Source organism: Hesperophylax consimilis, chromosome 1 (genome assembly GCF_061612785.1).
Source record: "Hesperophylax consimilis isolate HC1 chromosome 1, BYU_Hcon_1.0, whole genome shotgun sequence".
In the NCBI taxonomy this organism is placed as follows: domain Eukaryota; kingdom Metazoa; phylum Arthropoda; class Insecta; order Trichoptera; family Limnephilidae; genus Hesperophylax; species Hesperophylax consimilis.
This window is the reverse complement of record NC_142836.1, coordinates 23,787,931-23,809,098: the sequence shown is the minus strand read 5'-3', so window position 1 is coordinate 23,809,098 and position 21,168 is coordinate 23,787,931. Positions and strand designations below refer to the sequence as shown.

At 33.5% G+C, this 21,168-nt stretch overlaps 2 protein-coding genes and 1 pseudogene across 2 annotated transcripts in view; all 3 read right to left on the bottom strand.

The window, feature by feature from the left end:
- Positions 1–9,315: 9,315 nt before the first annotated feature.
- LOC149426491 (protein artemis-like) lies at positions 9,316–10,894 on the bottom strand (annotated as a pseudogene).
- Positions 10,895–13,434: 2,540 nt separating this feature from the next.
- LOC149426490 (protein artemis-like) lies at positions 13,435–15,651 on the bottom strand. The gene is made up of 3 exons (XM_089639907.1): positions 15,193–15,651; positions 14,288–14,741; positions 13,435–14,032 (listed from the first exon to the last, which is right to left on the bottom strand). Exons 1-3 carry the CDS (start codon positions 15,446–15,448, stop codon positions 13,435–13,437), a joined length of 1,308 nt encoding a protein of 435 aa, XP_089496033.1. The 5' UTR covers positions 15,449–15,651.
- Positions 15,652–17,086: 1,435 nt separating this feature from the next.
- Thor (eukaryotic translation initiation factor 4E binding protein thor) overlaps positions 17,087–21,168 on the bottom strand; it is a 37,433-nt gene continuing 33,351 nt past the window's right edge. Inside the window, exon 2 of the mRNA XM_089631242.1 lies at positions 17,087–20,343. Within this exon, the coding sequence (XP_089487368.1) occupies positions 20,132–20,343 (212 nt within the window). The 3' untranslated portion in view covers positions 17,087–20,131. The remainder of the gene's footprint in view (positions 20,344–21,168) is intronic.

The window sequence follows — 21,168 nt, the reverse complement described above, 5'->3', positions numbered from 1 at the left end:
GACGACTAAAATGTAACATATTCAATAAACATACTGAGATGGTGATTTCATATATCTACTGACACCTTGTGAAATTAATCTAAGTAAATTTCTCACTCAATGAATCAAAGCTTTGAATCTTTTGAACAATTCTCAAGCAGAAACTATGTTGAACTTAATTACTTATGTTATTAAAATTATAGTAAAAAAAATTAAAGTTATTTTAGTGAATAAACAATTAGCAGTTTTGCAAAGCGATATTTGTGAGTTTTCATAGTTGTTCTAAACGAAACAAGTAAAATAAATATATCACACTAGCAGAACTCCACGGCGACCTTGGGGAAGGATTTACAATCGAAACACAACTTCACGAATGTCGCTTGATGATATGGCACCTGAATGCCATGTGTTTGTGAATGTGACAGTGAGTACGAGTCTGTTGCTTGTGATTTTGAAGATCCTGATGATGATAGTGTTAACAGCACAGAAAATAACAATGATAATGATGACAGTACAACAAATGTCGAAAGTCATAGTGAGCCAAATAATTGGAACGAAATGACCGAAACTTTTGTGATTCCCGAGTTTCCATATTCTCCTACGACTTCCGGAATTATAATTCCAGACAATCTTAGACCAAACACTGCTTTAGGATTATTCCAATTATTTTTTGCAGAAGATTTGATGTCTCAAATTGTGTTGAAAGGAGCTTATTACTCAATTAGTAGGAGATAAAAGGGTTGGTCGGGAATCCAGAAAAAAGGGACGCCCAAGTACGCTAGATGCAGAGGAGCGATTAGAAAACAAGCAACACTTCATTGCCAAACTGGACAAAGGTTCTAAAGACTGTACTGTGTGCAGTAACAGAAAGATTCCAAGGGGAAGACGCAAAACAGTGTGGTTTTGTGAGACCTGTTCCAGAAAACCTGGTCTCCATCCTGGAGAATGTTTTAAAAAGTACCAAACCATTCAAAAATATAAGTAGTCCATAATGTTTTCTGTAAACTGTTTTTTATTGAATAATGAATGAATTTTTTTGTACCTGCCTATCAATAAATTAATATTTTGCCATTATTTAAATTAGAGTTGGCTGGCAAAAAATATTAAAAAATAATGGAGTGCTAAGGGTTAATTTATCACATGCGCATCAATTTACCAAACATGATTCACTTGATCGCGTAATATCTTCCTCGGGCATCCCCTACTTTTTCTACCATCAACTTCCATTTCATAATTCAATATCCTTAACGGACGGTGCAATACCAGTCTTTTTTTACATTAACCCCACACAGGAGACCCTGAGGAAAATAATTTCCCTCGGGGCCTATGTCATCTTTGGGGATGCTGGGTCTTTTTAAGGAGAGGAAGTTCTGGGAAGGAAAAAGGTATGAGGGGTGGGTAGGAATCTAGGGATCAGTGTGTACGTATAAATATATCCCTCCCGCTGCGGCGTCAAACGATGGATCGAGAGTTGGAGAGGTCAAGGTTCTCACAACCAACCTCTCCCGATCTGGCATGCCACGCAGCTGGTACCTGGTAACACACCTCCCCCGATGAACCCGGACACCCCTGCTCAATCACCAAAAGTAGCGAACCACTCTGTGTGACTTACGGCAGAGGTGTTGGTTATCCAATAAATGATTCCAGGGGCGGTACCCAAGCCCGCCTCCCAAATTGTAAAGTCTGCCATATTACAAGCGAAAAATTATGCCCAGTTACATTTCAAGAAAAATAATGAAAATCAAAATTAAAATTAAAAAGTAATAGGTAAAAATAAAATTAAAATAAAAAATTTAGGCGTATTAGATCTATCAAAAAATTTATATATAAAGATGCAAAAGTCGGTCATTTTGAATACATGTAGGATAACGAAAGATTTTTTAAATATTTATGTTGCGGGATCAGTAGGATTTATAGGCCCTGTTAGGAGTTCTACCGAGCCGAACCCTCTGATATGAAAATATCTGGAGTCGGTGAATTATTTTTCCCATTTGATCTCTGGTGAGTTGACGTGTTGTTCTTGTATTGTTTTGTATTTATTTTGCTTATATAATGCACTTGCATAATGTTGATTGACTAGATGATCATTTGTGGAAAAGTGTGTGGAAGGGTTTAGTTTTTCCTATGGGGAAGATTTAACCCGGACATAAAATCGGAAGTAAATGAATGATTATTAGGGTGTCCCAGGACATAAGGAAGAATTTCTTTTCATGAATTTAAATACGCATACCCTCTTATTTTATTCCATTTGAACCCAATAACTCATATAATAAATATTATTTTGATTAAACACCGGCAACCCGTGCCGACTTGATGCCAAACATATGGTACAAAAATTTGTACAGAGTTAATATGGAAGGATTTTAAACTTTCATTTTTGTCGGATAAATAAAATTAAAAATGCATAAATGTTGAATTATGTAGTATTTTATATTTAAAAATGGTTTATTGACTAAATTTTCTATTCTCAGTGTGTTTTTTACAGTCAGGATAAATTTTCCTGTGTTCCTGAACGCATCGTAACAAAAATTGTTTTTGTTCCTCTTCGACCGTGATTAAGCCATGAAAATCTTGCATTAACTGAGGGTAGTGAATGATACAGTTCTTTCAGCTGTATCATTCACTACCCTCACGACGACACCTTCTTTCTGGCTTCTTGATATGAAGCATTATTTGACCACATCGTAGGGCATTCGTTAGGAAAACTATCATCTATTTTCAGACGATCAAATAAAGACTTGTTTTTGACTGAAATGAAGTCGTAATATTTTTTTCTGAAACAAAATTCACTAAATTATGATATGAACAAAAACCTCAATACAAAACATAAATGTAACTACTTATTAAACTTACCATATAATTTACCATCAAAATCTTCCTTCGATGGGATGTAACGTTTGTCATGGGTTGATAAATTATATTTTTTGATATTTTCGAGCATTTTTATTTTAGTCAACAACATCGTCAAACAACGATAAAATAAATACTTCATCGGTCAAATACGATAAATGCTTACTGAACTTCTGTAAAGCTGCCATTGAGATGTTTTCATCAATTTTTTTCGTAAGCCTTCATCTATTTCAAAATGTCTTTTGTTTCTGGTAAGGTGCTTTAACTGCTATAATACATTGTAGTGATGGCTGACATAGGATGTTACCGGTAATTTAATTTAATTAATTATTGGAAACTGATCAATATTATATTCAAGCGCCTCAATAGTAGCTTCAAGAATGAAAACAGAATCTCTCATACTTAACTGGCACCTGTCTAGCGTTGCGACTAACTTTGGAGTAATTAAGTCTTTTCGCATCGACGTTTTACTGATTTCAAGTTGAGTTTTCTGTAGCGGTTTTGGAAAATCTTCTAAATGTGTGTCTTCGTTAGAATCAGAAGATGAGTCGTTTTGTAACGGTTTGTAAGACGATGTTGAAGGAGTTGGCGCAGATAATTTAGTACGCCACTTTTCTTCCTCGATTGTTCTAAGGCGCGCTCTCTCCTCTTTATCTGTCAGTTTTTTTGTCAACCCCCCCCCCCTAAGTAGCCAGGACGACCTGGCTCTCTTTGCCGCTGCAAGAAGATTCTATCTTTATTAATTCAAGAGCATCGGAGTGTGCAATGTGAAATAAATTGTCAAATAAGTTTTTAACAAACTCTTGATGACGTTGTTCAAATAATCTTGCGTTTTCTGCGCATTTTTTTGTAAGTCCCTCCTTGATAAAAGTTTACAAGTTTTTTCACATAATTAGGTAAAGATTTGGTTGGTATATGCATCTTTTCCCAATAGATAACACACTAGCGTATAGTGAGATTAGCACTTTGATTTTGACAGTAAAATTCACTTTCCGGATACTGTAGAACAAAACTTCAAGAACTTGTCCATTAGATGGCAGTTTAGAACCCGATATTTGGTGTTTTACGACTCCTATTAAAAAATACTCTTTTTAGAACTCCGTAAATCTAACGACATCTTGTCTGAATGAGTGATATTTGTTTACTAACAAAAAGCAAGTTATCAATACGTTTTCTCGCGGGCGTCTTAATGTACAAGTACTAACATGTTTCGATGCAAGTCGGCACGGGTTGCAGTAGTCCCAAGTAAACGAAATTTTATTTATAAGTGTTTTGTCATTATTGAAACAAAATTAGAGGGAATGCGTTGAAAAATAACAGCTTTAATTTTTTTGGGACGCCCTAATGATTATACATAAAAAGGAATTTTTTAATTTTTTTTTATTTATTTATTTATTTTTTTTTGTAGAGAGACAAACAGCTTTAACAGAGCAATTATAAATATATATATATGTTAATTATAGTCAAGCCAAAAAAGTCTCCTATATTAAAATTGATTGGAGATGGAGTTTTATTGCATTAAAAAAATATATATATACATAAATATATTATAGGTGAGGAGGGGAGGAATAGGAATTTAGGATGAGGATAGGAGATGCTCTGGATACAATTCATACTATTGTATTAATTTTCGATCGTACATGTTTCTTCTAATCGATATTTGTGAAGTGTATTGCTAAAAATGTCTATGTTTTGAAATTTAGTATTATATTGGGCACATATACGTGGAATTGGTGAATTTTTTTAAAGTTAGTTCTATATGTAGGTAAATGAAACAAATGGGATTGCCGTGTTGATCTTGTTGGAATATGAATATACAGGGTGTCCGGAAACTCGTAGTACAAGCGGGAAACTGGTGAATCTACATCACATTTGGAGTCGATTTTGTAGTATATATTTTTTTCATTTGAGCTTTCGTTATCGAGTAAATCGAGTTAGAAGTTGATTTTTTTTTTTTTTTTTTAATCAAATTCTTATAAATTATTACTGAAGATCAAAGTACCCAACTAATTAAAACTATTTGAAAGTAAAACATCTGTTGTTCAACCCTAAACACCAGAAAAAACTTTAACCCTAAAATAGCCGAAAAATATTTTTTTTTGTTTTTTTGTGAAAATGCTCAAATAAAAAAACTTTATGTTTATTTGGGTTCCCCATGTGGTGTAGATTCTCCAGTTTCCCGCTTGTACTACGAGTTTCCGGACACCGTGTATATTAAATTGGTTAGCTCTGGTGAGTCGAGGCCATTGTTAAGAATTTTAAATAATAAGATTTGGTCAAAAATCAAACGTCGTGTGTGAAGGGAGTTGAAGTTGTGGTATTTAATAGAATCGGTGTAATTTAAGTTTTGTTTATAATTAATGTGTTTAAAATTTTTTTTTTGAATTCTTTCGATTCTTTCAATGTGGGCTTGGTAAAAAGGAGTCCAGATCGGTGTGCAGTGTTGTAGGTGGGGACGGATGAACGCTGTGTAAAGGGAATATAGAGTCTTAGGGTTGCGGAAAGGTTTCGTTAAACGTATTATAAATCCTAGCATTTTGTTGGCTTTGTTGATGATTGCATCAGTGTGTTGAATGAAGTTTAATTTCACATCCAGTAATACCCCAAGGTCTCTGATAGATTCTACTTCTTTGATATGTGTCCCGTTTAATGTATAATCAAAGGAAATTTTATTTTTGTTACGTGTAAATGATAATTTATTGCACTTTGAGGTATTTACTACAAGTTTATTTGATTCACAGTAGTCGAAAAGACGATTGAGATCCTCTTGAAGTTTAATGCAATCTTCGATTGATTTGATAACTAAGTAGATTTTTTTTATTGTCTGCATATGCTAGGTAATTGGCGTGTAAAAATAAATTATGAAATAAATTAAATTAATATTGAGGAGGATTTTCACAAAGAGAAATAACTATCTACAAAAACTTTTTTCTTCCGGTGATAGTTTTAAGTGAATGATCACTCGGATTAATATTCCATGATAATCTCTTAATTCAAATTCAATCAACTGTTTGTTAGACATGAATATGTAACAAGAAAACTCAATTCATTTGTGAAAAGCCATCTTTATTTAAACGTATTTGAAATAAAAAAGTTTTTACAAAGTGAAAAAATATCAGTACATGTTAGTACTACAATAAAATTATTGTGTTTAATGAAAACTACAATTTATATTTGTTTTATCTATTTAATATACCATCCACCGAAAAAATTAAAATATAACACCTTGATCAGTACATGTTAGTACTACAATAAAATTATTGTGTTTAATGAAAACTACATTTGTTTTATCTATTTAATATACCATCCACCGAAAAAATTAAAATATAACACCTTGATACATCCACACAAAATTTTTAATATATATTATATTGTAATATAATATAATACATAGAAAATTAGATAGAAAAAAAAGAAAAGATCAGTACAAATTTTTGTTACATCTAACCATTTTTTCAGCATGCATCTCTGTGTTTTCGAAAGTGTAAACATGACACCTTGCAAGAAATAAAAAAATTTACGAAATATCCATAGTGGTGTTTGATTGTTTTTACGAAATACCTATTTTAATTTTTAGCATTTTTTATGTGTTCGCACTATAATACACCGCTTTCACTAATTGGACAATTACCTGGTTTTTAGGGTAGCAGATTTGTGAGAGAGTGTATTATTATTATATAAAAATATACAATTAATGATGACAACACAACATGACAATTAAAAAACGAAATCATTTCAGTGAAATGATTTGATCGATAAAATTGTCATAGTAATGTGTACATTAATTTAATAAACATTTAAAAAGGAATATACCTCGTCATTTAACCTCTTAAACGCTAGCGTATCCAAATGGATACGTTTAAAAAGGAATATACCTCGTCATTTAACCTCTTAAACGCTAGTGTATCCATATGGATACGTTTAAAAAGGAATATACCTCGTCATTTAACCTCTTAAACGCTAGCATATCCACATGGATAAGTTTAAAAAAATTATTGCTCTGAATTTAACGAGCTATTCCGGGAAAACTACATATGGTACATTATAAACTCATTATTTGTAAGACGGTACAATTTAAAGGTAAATTATGTACATTATAAACTCATTATCTGTAAGACGGTACAACGTAATGGTAAATTATGTACATTATAAACTCATTATCTGTAAGACGGTACAATTTAAAGGTAAATTATGTACATTATAAACTCATTATCTGTAAGACGGTACAATTTAACGGTAAATTATGTACATTATAAACTCATTATCTGTAAGACGGTACAACGTAATGGTAAATTATGTACATTATAAACTCATTATCTGTAAGACGGTACAATTTAACGGTAAATTATGTACATTATAAACTCATTATCTGTAAGACGGTAGGTACAATTTACAAAAAAATCATTCAACGTGATGTTAAGCGTCAATATTTGGAAAGACGATTCCCAAAGACCACTAACATTTACATATTATTGTAAAAATTCAATTGCTACTCTTGTTGTTGACACTAATAATTTTTAAAATGATGCCTCATGAAAATATTTATCAAATTTTGTTTCAAATCTCCGCCAAAAGTATTGAGTCCACACCAAAGCTCAAAAAGAGGGAACAAACAGAAATGTATGTACATTGGTTAATATTTTCCTAACCACGGGCACTTTTAGGCACAGATTATGGAAATTACACTTTGTTCCCACAAATACTAAAAGAAACAAGGATTCATTTATTCAACCCACAAAATAAATAATTGGATTCGTACTTTGAGTTAATTAAGTATTTTGTCATATTAAAATTGAAACAAAACTTTCTCTTCAATCTATACTAAAAAAATCCAAAATGGTGACAAAGGGATCGTTTTATAAGGGAAATTTTGATCTTTGATAAAATATGAATGTAATTTTAATGCATCTTTTACCATCTCTCTCGTGGTAAATACATAGTTGTTTCTTGTAGTAATTAAGTTGAAACGAAGTGTAATTTACATAATCTGTGGCTAGTAAAATTGTGGCGGTTATGTAAATATTTATCAAAAAAATACCAAGCATTATTTACAGTATGTGGGGGAACGCACTGCGATTAAACGCAGCAGTTTTGGAATAGCTGAAAACGCCAAACCAAATACAAACACTAATGCACTGTGCTTTTAATTTTAAATGTCCTATTACATAAATCCAATTAAATGAAACGAAAATAATGTACCTATATATTAAATTACAAATTTACAAGGACGGTGTATCTGCTTTTTGCGAACAGTTTTTTTTTTTGTCAACACCCGATTTCTTTTTGCCAACACCCGATTTCTTTTTGCCAACACCCGAGCCCCCCAGTTTCTTAGAATCTACTGGCATTTTACAAAGTACTTCTAAAAAGTCTTGACAAACTAAATTAATTGATTTATAGAACTCTTCTTTCATACGTTCAGATCCCTTAGGGTCAACACAAGGTTCAATTGCTTTTGGTTTTAAATACTTAATAAATGTTTTGAGTTCACTTAAACTTGAATGATTTGAATACCAAACACGATAATCTCCATTATTGTCATCCTTCTTGATGATGGTCTTCATCCAAGCAGTTGGTTTTATTTGTCGAATCTTTAAACTCGTAATGTCCATGCATGTTAACTGCCGCTCGCCTTTGATCAAGGTGCAGCTGTGGATTTGAGTTTCCTCAGGATTTATTGTATATACTCCTTCCATATCAGTCATTTTCCTAAAAATGATAAATGTTTGCATAAGAGACTTAAGGATATCTCCGATAATAACAAACCTCAAGGGAAAGACACAAATAATTATTATGTCAAATCACCAACATGATCACTGACTACACAATACATTGAATGTGTCTAACATTTACCAAGTGTGTACATTAAATACATACTTGGCATCTATGTACTTAACCTGTTAACCGGGGAGTTCAGTTTTGAATTACGCAGCATTTAACGGGTGCGAACTCCTTTACTAGGACGTATCAATACGTCATGCCCGGTGGACATTAATTTTATTTATTTTTTATTTTTATTTATGCTTCAAAAAAAGTGAAAACATCGAATTAAAAAAATAGAATATTTACAAACAATTATAAAGATTACAAAAAAATATAAAAAAGGTTATAATTACAGAACAATAAATAAAAGCACACAGATAAAAGAGAAACATTGAGTTTAAAAAATTAAAATATGTAAAAATTAAAAACTCAATTTCCGTGTGATATGTTCGGAAATATACGTCCCCCTCGTTCCAGGGCGCAACATATATTTCAAGGACGTATTTATACGTCCTACCCGTACCCGATACTGTTTACGTTTGACGTATTTATACGTCCCGCCCGGTTAACAGGTTAATCTTCCCATTGTTACATAATGGGTAGAAATATAGTAGTCCGAGAGAGAGGTCCTTCTCACATATTGTGTATGAAAACAAAAAAGACAGAAGATACTAAAACAATGACATCACATATGACACCAATACATACATCAATAAAGAATATTTACCCATATGACTCAAATACTTTCTTATTTACGTGTGTCGATCTGCCCAGTTTATTTTTCACATCTTTATACAACAACTCTGACCCATAGTAAGCTGGAATTTTAATGTTAACGATGTATTCGTTTCCTTTGGAAATCCACTCTTCGATAAGTTTTCTAATAGTATCGCAGCTTGTTTCGCGGCTTGGAAAATAAGAAAAGTCTTCCTTCCAGAAAGTGGAGTCGAAATACATCTTGTCAATAGGAATGGGCTTGTCACCAACATTTAGATGTTTTATGTTTGATAGATTTTCGGTGTCCACTCTGAAGTCTCCGGTATAGAGGATGATCTTGTCAGCAGTTTTGAAGAGAAACATTACGGAGCCAGGACAGTGGTCAGCGGGAATAAGAAACACACTTATGGACTTCTCATCGCCGTTTGTAGACTTTGGTATCACGATAGTGTGGGCATCTAGAAGATTTAAATACTATCTTTATAAAATGGAAAATCAGATTAGAAGCATGTCTGAAATACTTCTCGTGTTAGGTAGTTATAATTCAATACTAGGGACTGATTCATAACCAAATAAACAATTTACTAACCTTCAGTATTGAGAGCCGTGATACAGTCGGTCAATTTCGGGTATTTCGTACTTAAAATGATTGCACTTTTTTCTGAAGTGTAGATGGTATATTTCTTTTTCATGATATATTTATGAAATTTAGGTGTATGTCATAGACATATGAATATTAGTAGACCTGCCCTAAGTGATTAAAAGCGTATTATCCCCACTCCCCATACCGGTTCCATTGGAGCCGGCTGGGCTCGCGTATGGCTCAAGTGAAATTTGAAAACGTGACGTCATCATTCTTGTGCGAACTATGGTCGAGGCATCATCGGTTCATTTTACGAAATAACACGGCAAAATGTTGACTTGTGATATGAAAACTTGTAAAAATAGATGTGAAAAAGAGAATAAACCCAATTGTCGTATTACATTCCATAAGTAAGCATTATTTTACTTTATTTTAAGCTTATTCACACCGTATTATATGGATCAGTTTTAGAAACATATACTATCACATCACAATGTAGCGATTCTCAAGTGTGCTCATCGTTGTTTACTGGGGTAAGTAAATTATGAAACATTTGTAAAAGTGTCTTAACTAAATACTCTGAAACTAACTACGACTCTGCAAACAGAAGAAATTTACTTTGCCGAATTTGGACTTCGCAAATTAGTTCATAACGTGGCGAGTAATTTGCGCTCCCATGTAAAAATGTCTATTCATTCAAAAGCAGATTTTACTTTTAAGAAGTAAATGGTGATATTATAATGCGAGATGCCTATTTACTGTCAGATTGATTTATTGACGAATCACAGTCAGCTTAACGCCCTTCGTTCTTCAACAGTTGATTTTACCCCTCGCCATTATCTTCTCGTCTATTAATTCCTATGTCTGTGGTGTATGTATACCTTCCATGTGGTCATTGTGACAGTGAGAAAGGAAAAATACTCGCGATTTATGATTTTCTCCTGTAAACCGATCAACAGAAATACCTTCAATTTCTGTTATTAATCCTTTAAACATACTCATTTTTCATTTAATAATTACAGAAACTAGGAAATGATATTCTACTACTTTTGATCAAATGATCAATAATTACCGATGAAATTCACTAACAAAAGTAAAATGAATATGATGTTTAATAATTAAGTGAAAAACAATGGATTAATTTAATCAATAAGTTTATCAAACTAAGAGATAACATATAATTATCTTTTGTGTTGCATGATTTTTCCATTTATCTGAACAATTTATTGCACTGACAGTGCCAATATTTACTGATGGGTAAGATTATCTGATTGAGGGGTAAGGCTTTCGACAGCAAATCCCAGAATTTTATCTAATTAATTTGTGTTGTTTCACAATTAATTCATTTAAAAATAATATATAGAATATTTGCGGTACGTTCCAGAGTGGAAGGTACTCTCGGTATCGCCCCGGTAAAAGACCACAATTCAGAATTATACATATTGCTCAGATACTTTCCCACCTTTCTCTTCCTCCATCTCCTTTACCTCCCCACTACCTTCAGCTTCACAAGATACCCCAACGGGGATGCCATAGTCTCAATGACTCCAGAAGGTTGAGAGCAGATGGGACTCTTGTGCCGTATTTACATATAAAAGCCCCACCAGACTACGACCGGTCAGTGGCTGAGTTGGCATCGCGTTTGGGTCCCACCCAGGCGTCATGTATTCAATTCCTCGGCTGGCTAAGTTCTCCATCACAACACAAGCAACATTTTCCACTTACTGTAGTGGTAATAGGAGATTTTAAAATATTTTCAGATTTTTCGCAACTCGGAAATATTTGACCTTTTAAAAAAAAACAAAATGTAAAAATTTTAATTTATTAAATTCGGAAAATGGTAGAAAAATAATATTAGCTCTACTAGGAAACTAATTAAACATCAGGTGAGTGTTAGTACTGTTTTTTTTACATGAACATGTGATCAGTGTATTGAAGTGTACACATACATTGATACCAACACCTTTGAAATATAAATAGAAGCAGGATGTTCACACATTTTGTCAAAATATTTTTAAAAAAAAATAAATAAAAGAACCCTAAAAATATGGGACGGACGGCAAAATCTAGGTGGATTCATTGGCAGTAAGCAGTTGATACATATTAATATTTTGAGGAATGATATTAATTAAATAATATGGTTATGTGTATATATGTACATACAACCAATTGCTCGAGAGGCTATGACCGTTATATTTACTAAAGATGCTGTTAAAATGTCGGAGAATTTGTGTGGATTTCCGCTTTTCAATAAAATCCAAATAAATGGGATATTTCTGAACATATTTTTAACTCAAACATAAAAGGTTTTAAAAATGGCTCACCGTCTGTTTCTTCGTCTAAACACTGAACTAAAATTAGTGATAATGAAAAAAAAAAACACATTTTATTAGACAAATATACTATAAACATTATCGCTACCTCACTTTTTCGTTCACTTATTTAAAAAAAAATTGTAAAAAAATCACAAATTTTTCTCAAATTGCAGTCAGAGGCTTTGGTTTCATAGAGGTTGTTACGCAACGCAAATTAGCTATAGTTACGGACTCCCAAATGCCGGAGAAAACCCAACCAGTTTTTAGTTCCAACATGGGCTAAATCTCGGCACAAAGCTAGGCCACGACCATGACCCGTGACCCGCCAAAGCAAGCGCTCCTAGAGCTCGGGCACGTCAATGGTGGTGCTGAAAGTTCCCGCGATTCACTCCAACGCTTGCTGCCGCGAGGCCCCACGCTCGCAGCAGCCCATTCAAATAAGGTGGGCATCTTATTTGAACAAACCAGATCTACGTGAGTCGTTATTAACCTGTTCTTTCCCTACTGTGTGGTGACTTGCCAATTATTAACTTTAATGCCCCGGAGCCCAGATAGAATTTAGATAGGATAATGCTAAGATGTTTATCACCCATGTTTTATGTTGTGTACTGTTTACTGTCTGTCTCATATTGTGACGCCATGTGCTACCCGTTGTATCACAATACTTCTTTCATTTGGTAACTGAAGGCGACGTGAACCCTTTCCAGCAAAAGGTAGGTCCAGAAACATAAGTTTGATTGACGATCCACGCCTGAAGTTGAGGTGTCTATCTTGCCGACCACAGAGCTAGTCGCCGGCACTGTACACCCCCCCCTCGCTGGGGGCACTCAAATCCACGAACTTAACAAGGTGTACATTTAAATTATTCTGTAGTTAACATCCATATTTATGTATATAAAGCTTGGTGTTTTCTCTTTCTAACACCGTTTAGTTCACATTTCCAACTATTTGAGATTTGTGATTTCTATGAGACCATAATATGAACAGTTCCAAAAGTGTACCGAACAAATTGAGCCTACAGCTGTTTGTTTCCAACTGAACAAATTAGCCCAAGGAGTTAAAGCAAAACCTCCTGGATCACTCCTCCGTGATCTAGGAGGTTTGGTTAAAGTCATAAATTAAATTACAGATAGAGTTTTCAGCGTGGGTAATTTGAGCACGGGGGAATAATTTTAATACAAAAATAATATCAAAAGTTAATTCATCTTATTAAAAATTTATTCATATTTATTTACAAAGTTTTTGTTTTATTGTCAAAAGCCGTGAATTCTTTATTGGTGGTTCATCATCACTGTCACTATCCAGATATACAATCTTTCCTTTATTATAAGACTTCAAAGGCAAATAAGATTCTTCTAAATCTGAATGTTCAGCTCGAATGGCCCCCTGTTGGGCGGATTCTACTTGTATATCTGACATTCTGCAAGGAACTTTTAAAAAATCTTCACAAAATGAATTAATAGATTCATAGAATCTTTCTTGTACAGATATATCTATCAAGTTTTTACGTCCTCTTTGTTTGTTAGGGACAACACATGGTTCAATCGCTTTTGGTTTTAAATATTGAATAAACGCTTTGAGTTCATTAGAACTCGAGTGACTTGAATAACAGATGTAGAATCCTGCATTTTCTTCGGAGATTATGTTACTGTCTTCTTTCATCTTGGTCCATCTTTGAGCGGTGGGTCTTATTTGTCGAATCTTTAAGCCCTTGCAATCCCTGCACGTTAACTGCCGCATGGAGCATCCTTTGATCGCGGTGCAGCTGTGGATTTGTGTTTCCATTGGATTTCCTGTAAAAACTCCTTCCATATCGGCTATTTGCCTAAAAAATATAAATGATTGCATAAGAGAGGAGCACACTTCGCGGAAGGAAAATCAAAGAAAATGTCAAATCATAGTGCTCACTGGCGCACAACATGAAATGTGCTAAACACTGACTCCTTTTTGCTAGTACAATATGTAAATCTGTAAAAAATTCTAATGCATCATGTACATAGACACTAAATATGTACTGCATCTTTCCATTGTATGGGATTTGTAGTTGCTTCTAATGCATAACGTATGAATAAAGATTTACCTGTATGAACTACGTACATCCTCATGCACATGTATCGGCATCTTCAGTTTGTCTGCCACGTCTTTATACAAAAACTCTGACCCGTAGTAAGCTGGAAGGTTAATATTTACGATGTATTCTTTCCCTTTGGAAATCCACTCTCGAATAACATCACTAATAATATTGCAGCTTCTATGGCGGCTTGGAAAATCAGGAAAGGCTTCACTCCAAAAAGTAGAGTCAAAATACATCTTGTCGATAGCGAGGGCCTCCCCACTTCTGCCTCTCAGTTGTTTTATCTTCGGTAGATCTTTGGGATGTAGTCTGAAGTCTCCGGTGTAGAGGATAGTGGCCATGTCAGCAGTTCTGAAGAGGAACATCACTGAGCCGGGACAGTGACCAGCAGGAATAAGAGATACACTTATGAACTTCTCATCACCGTTTGGAGACTTTGGTACCAGGATAGTGTGGGCTTCTAGAAGATTTTAAAAAATACGAAAAAAGATTAGAAACGTGTCTGAATTACTTCTGATGTCAGAGAGTCAGTTTACATCTGAGAAACAAATGCATTCTGTGTGTTGTACTTTTGGGTTCTATTTATAACTACAAAAACATTGGATAAACTTGACGAATTCCGCTGCACGCTTAATACGCAAAAATATTATAAATAGCACTTGGTTTCAACTTAATTACTACAAGAAATGGTAAAAGATGCATTTAAGTTCCATTTTTTCTCAATCAAAGTTATGTTTAAAGACTAGGAAATATGCATTATTAAAATAACCCAAACTAAACCCTTTAAACCTATTTTGTATATGTGCAACGTAAATACTTTTAAACATCAGATAGAGAAGTTCTAATCAAGTGTTGTTTTTTTGAAAGAGCCTTTGCATGTAGGCTCAAGTTTACCAAACATAGTTACTAACCTTCAATATTTAGGGCTTTGACATAGCTAGTCAATCTCGGATATTTGTTCTTTAAAATCACCGAACTTATTTCCGAAGTGAAGATACTATAACCATTGCGCTGAAGATGGTTGAGGAGATAATCACTGTTTATGCCCATCATGTGGTCACTGTGACAGTGAGAAAGGAAATACACTCTTGATTTAAGATTTTTTCCTTCAAATTGATCTACGGAAATACCTTCAATTTCAGAAATTAATCCTTCAAAGGTACTCATTTTTCATAAAATTACAAAGACCGGAGGCAATTAAATTATATTTTCCTCTTGTTCATTACGCGTGTAACTAAAATTGGTGAATTCCGACAAATAGTGAAACACGGGAGCTTAAGCTCGCCAATAAAAGTGTACAATTATTATGATTTAAAATAATAATTGAAAGAGAAGACAAAAAAACAAATCAACTACTGTCAAAAGCGTCAAACTTTGACTTTGTCAATTTTGACACAAACATTATTCTCTTTTATCTCAGCATTATTGTAATTTATGGCTACTGGGTGAAAAACATAACGCCAACATGGGGTGTGTTGTAAAAAAACGTCAATGGTCAAAAATGTTCATTCCTAGGGCCTTATTTCACTGCCCATATTTTTTATTACAATATATTATTATTTTCTTCTTTGATTGAACTGGTTCAAATAATATGGCTTACAATGTGATTATGATTGGATGAACTTATTAGTTTCACGTCTCCCAATAATGTTATAAAACGTGACGTTTTACAACAGCATTCCCCCTTCAATAATTTTATACTCTTGGTCATTATTCTTATTACTTACAAAAAAATTATTGTGTTTGAGTTACTAATTGGTTTAACATATATTATTGTGTTAAACTGTTAAGTAATTTGTACAATAATATCTCATTATCTTCAACTCATTATTCTTTTTCATCACATTTACATCAGACATGCATTTTTTCCAATCACATTAGTGTAATATACAGTGTGCCAACTTGATTGGTTCGACCACTCAATTTGATTAGTTCGACCATTGTGTGATGAAACTGTTGAGTGTTGCGTACAGATGTTTGTTTCAATTTCGCTCATTTCTACTCTGGGGAACACACGCAGCATGCCTTCTACTTTATCAAAAACATCCGAAATTTGCAATCGCTCTATTAACGTCGTTGACTATTAGCACAAGAATAAAAATAAACAAATTTTGGCAAAAAATGGCTCATGGAATGAAAAAAAAATCAGTCATAATATCATATTATTATGATGCTACTAAAAAAAATAGTTTTATTCGTTGCATCCTTTTCGATACATTTGAACTGCTCCAAAGGATCATAAGAGTTTCACTCCTGGCATCTCTATCAGAGTACATCTTGCTTGTGATATCGCACAAGCAAGTTAAATCCTTACAAACAACTGTGCATAACGGCTCCGATGCAGACTGAGTAAAGTTGGTTTAACGGTTCAACCGAGCAACAGACGACTCAACTTGATTGGGTGGTTGAGTGGTTAAATGGTGGTTGGATGCTCTGGCGGTACAACCATTCAACTTGATAGTCACGCCCCCATATCGCATACAACACGTCTCCAAACGATACAACTTTACGTTCAACTTAAGCAGATTGATACAACCGCTCAATCAAATTGAATGGTGCACCTCAGGAATCTTATTTCTAGTGTTTTTGTCCTACTGCCTTGCCTCAGTGTACATTTTTTATTACTTTGGTCTACTTTCTACAAAATATTATAAATGTGTCATATTTATAGAATTCTGTACAAAAAAAGGCAATTTTCATTCCGTATTTCTTCACGGGGAACAATAAATTGGTGAACAATATTTTTTTCTTCTTTATTATGTATTGAATATTTTATATGCGAGAATGATAAATAAAAATAACTGATAATTCTTATAGCTTTTTATTGATACCAGATTAACAACAATTATAAAAATGATTTTTCAAATCAACATTTTGGTGAATTATCTTGTAAATATTATATTGGTTCGTACCACAGTAATATTTGCAAATTCAGAGACATATTTTGTAATGCTGCATATACATTTGCGAACCGAAACGCGAACCGAGCCTAGAATTATGGGAAGGAACAAAGCAACCGCAAGCGGCCTTTTACGCCATTTGCTGTTGCGTTGTTCCTTTCCCATAATTCCGAGGCTCGGTTCGCGTTTCTGTTAGCAAATGTAAACATAGCACAACATGTTTTTCTTCAATATTGAATGTATTTTTACATTATTTGAATACATTAGTCACCGCTTAACCTACAAACTCTTTATATCTTAGAATACTTTAGTATAAACATATCGTTATCACAAATTCAAGTAATAAGAAGTGAAGAAAATATATTTTAGTTTCATTCGGAACACGATGATGGGTTGCAATTTGCAATCACAACAATGCAACTAACGCCGAGTAAAATAAATTACACCTACACAGCCTTAGAGGTAAATAAACAGTAAAGTGAGTTTTAGTTTACTAAATGAATGACTTGTATTTTATTGACATAATTTATTTAATATTGCATTCAATTGGCTGGCTACCAGTCAAAATTATAAAAGACTTCATGACTTTTTCATATTTGACCTTCCCGTTACCAAGTTTGTAAATTTTCTTTTGAACCCCAAGATGACAAGTCAGCATTGATTACTCTTATTTCCCTGCATGTAATGTAATACATAATGGATTATGTATTTAAATATATATGTGCATTTAGACCTGAAATAACCTTGAAATATTTGACCTCATTTGAATATATCTGTTGCATTCCTCTTAAGCCAAGTAGTCATCTGCCAGCTGTAATAGCAACCGATGCAGACAAAGTAACCTAGCTCTAATGTGTACGCATTTGTGTAAATGAACGGAGATTTAGAAAATGAAAAAACCAAGTAACGTAAGTTATCATCTTGGGTACGGGAAGGTAAGGAAATATTGTGAATAATAATATATTATTATTCCTAATCCTCCTAGAGCCGGGATTTTTTTTTAATTAAGGACAAAAGGAACAGGTATATGTTTTTCACTGTAACGCAACCAATGCCCATTTATAAAAAAGTCTAAAACGATTACAAAATTTTCATTTCATATTAGGCATAGAAATACATATATGTAATATTAGTACAACTTTACCGAACTGAGATTAAGGACGGGTTGTTTCGGAGAATTTAAACAATTCATCAAATTTCAACGTTCATTTCCGGGTTCTGTGAAAGACTTATTCAAATTCTGTTTTTATATCATTGTAGGCTAGTTGCTTGACAAAACTGAAATAAAAACAGAACTTGAAAAAGTCTTTTACAGAACTTGAAAATGAACGTTGAAATTTGATGAATTGTTCAGATTCTCCGAAACAACCCGTCCTTAGTGATTTCACAATGTGAAAGGCATCTTTGAATATAGCTTTTAAAAACCACTCTATTCTTATTTCACAACACTTTCTGTTTTACCTGGTTCAAATATTTACAATCTAATAATATCTAATTTGTAAAAATCATTTGTCCACATAAACGGTATATGCATTTACAGTAACTTTTTGCACATAATTGTCCATGGTTTGTTTGGTGTTTAAAATTAAATTTATAACTTAAATGTACCACAATCAAAAAATCAAACTTAGATAGGATAAATGCAGGAAGTGTTCAATGAAAGGAGTTAATAATACACATCACAACATGGAATCAAGAGACAAAGTTAATTATATGATGAAGTTCTAAGGAATCTTCTAATGAGAAAAATTACAATGAATTATTAAAAAAATTTAATCTCCTATATATGTGAACATTTTTTATATGACACAAGAAGCGATGTTACATTTTACAGAGATGAAAGCATTAGATACATACTTATATAATAATTCAGACTATTACATAACGAACGCTTGTTGGATTCAAGACAAACTATTTTGCATGAAATGTTGGTTAAGAGACAGGCTATTTTTTCACGCACAACGAATGCTTGTAAGATCCAAGAAGGATGAATAATGTCATGCATAATGAACTATTTTTCACGTATAATGAATGCTTTTTGGATGTAGACAGACTGTTCCGTGAATACAAAACACCTGTTGGATTCAAGACAAATTATTTCATCCATAACAAATACTTTTAAGATCCAAGTTAAACTAAAAAATATTTTATATGACAAGTGTGTAAATGCAATCATTAAAAAATAAGTTTTGATTTTAGCAAATTTTATTTGAACACATCAAGCATTACATGAAATGGTTTTAATATTTTTAAGTGCTATGATCATTTCAAGCATGATTGAAAATGATATTGGGATACCTGCGTGAACTGTGAAGCTTATTGCTTAATTTAATATGACCGTGAGGTTCCATAAGCAATATCTGATTTTTCCTTTGATGCTTTAGCGATATCCGCACTTAACATAGTAAAAATAATGAATATAAGTGTTGGAGTCTACACAACTAGACAATACATTAAGTGCTAGAGTGATTGTGCTTACAACACAACTGAACACAACTTAGTAAACTGACTCAATTTGGATAAAATGTTGAAATACCTCCAGGACAAAATAAGAAGAAGAGTACCACATTCATAAAATGTTTCAAGTGTCGCTATTTATTTGATTTTCTTTTTATTAAGTACTTACACAGATTTAATATGAAGATTTGTGTTTTTTTATTGGTCATTAGTCATTATATAAATACTATGTATTAGGTATTTAATTTAGTCATTGATACAATATACTATCACTTTTAAATATGTATTCTTAAAGACAGGTGCTCAAAAACTCACAAACTTTGCACTGAAGTAGCTAGGAGCATCTGTGTGACCATCTGGGTGTCAAGAAGTCAAACACAGATACTTCTAATATCATCATTTTCCCAAATGTTTACTTTTAAATGAGTGTCGTAAAACTCTCATCCGCTAATTGTGGTGCCACTCTAGAACAATTAATAGTTGTAGGTAATGCCTACAACTCCATGTCGAATTGCTCGTCGATGGCGGACTCCTCGACCCTTGGTTCTGGGCGTACGAAGGCGGGGGTCGGGACGGGGGCCCGCGGGGGAGAAGCGGGGGCTCCGCGCGCCAGCCCCGAGGGCAGGGAGCAGCGCGGGGGCGTTTTGGAGATCGGAGAGTTGCGCAGGTTCATCATGAAGGCCCTCTCGTATACAATGCGAGAACCTGAAAAGTAAACGGAATATGTATTGTAACAAATGTTATCAAGGGAAGAGACGGTTTAAACACTTTTTTTTTTTCAATCTTAGCTATTTATTTATTTATACTGTGTTTTTACAGACGATCTCACTTACGTGAGAACAATCCAGTTATAAAAACAATATTTTTCATTTATAATATATGTATAACGCTGTAACCTCTAATGAACGAGGCATGTTACAGGAAAGAGAAGGATCGTGTTTAGGAAATATTACCTAAAATCCTTTTAAGCCATGTTTTAATCGTTTTACGGGGTAAAATTATTTTCAATAGTTTTCAAGAATTTGATTTAGGGGCCGTTCAAGTATTATGTAAGCACTATAGGGGGGCAGGGGGGCTTTTCTTTGCTTATTTTTGATGACATGGGGGGGTGGGGGGGTCGAGATAGTGATTACGTCAGCACTGCTCAGCAGTAGTTATTTTTTTTACACATTGGCAACCCACACATTGTCTATGTTTGAAAACCGAATACATATTCGGGGATTCCCACTGTGTCAATAAAGTTTGTTTAAATGAATATTATGTGCATTAAAGTCCTCTATCCTAAGTCTATTTTATAAGTGCTGCTTAGGAATCAATATAAAAACAGAATACATTAACAGAAAAATGCATATAGGTACCAATTTTTACGTAAGCATGGGAGGGGGGGTAAGAGCTTTGCTTACTTTTGATGACAAGGGGGAAGAGGGGGTAAATAATTGTAATAAATCTGCTTACGTAATACTTGAACGGCCACTTATAAAATTTTGATAATTGAATTATTTGAGATAGTTCAGCTGGGAAAATGGTAAT

Coding starts and splice junctions, on each gene's coding strand:
- LOC149426490 (XM_089639907.1), bottom strand. CDS start 15,448: ATGAGTACCTTTGAAGGATTAATTTCTGAAATTGAAGGTATTTCCGTA. Junction 14,742..15,192: donor CAAAGCCCTAAATATTGAAG/GTTAGTAACTAT, acceptor AAAATCTTCTAG/AAGCCCACACTATCCTGGTA. Junction 14,033..14,287: donor GATGTACGTAGTTCATACAG/GTAAATCTTTAT, acceptor TATATTTTTTAG/GCAAATAGCCGATATGGAAG.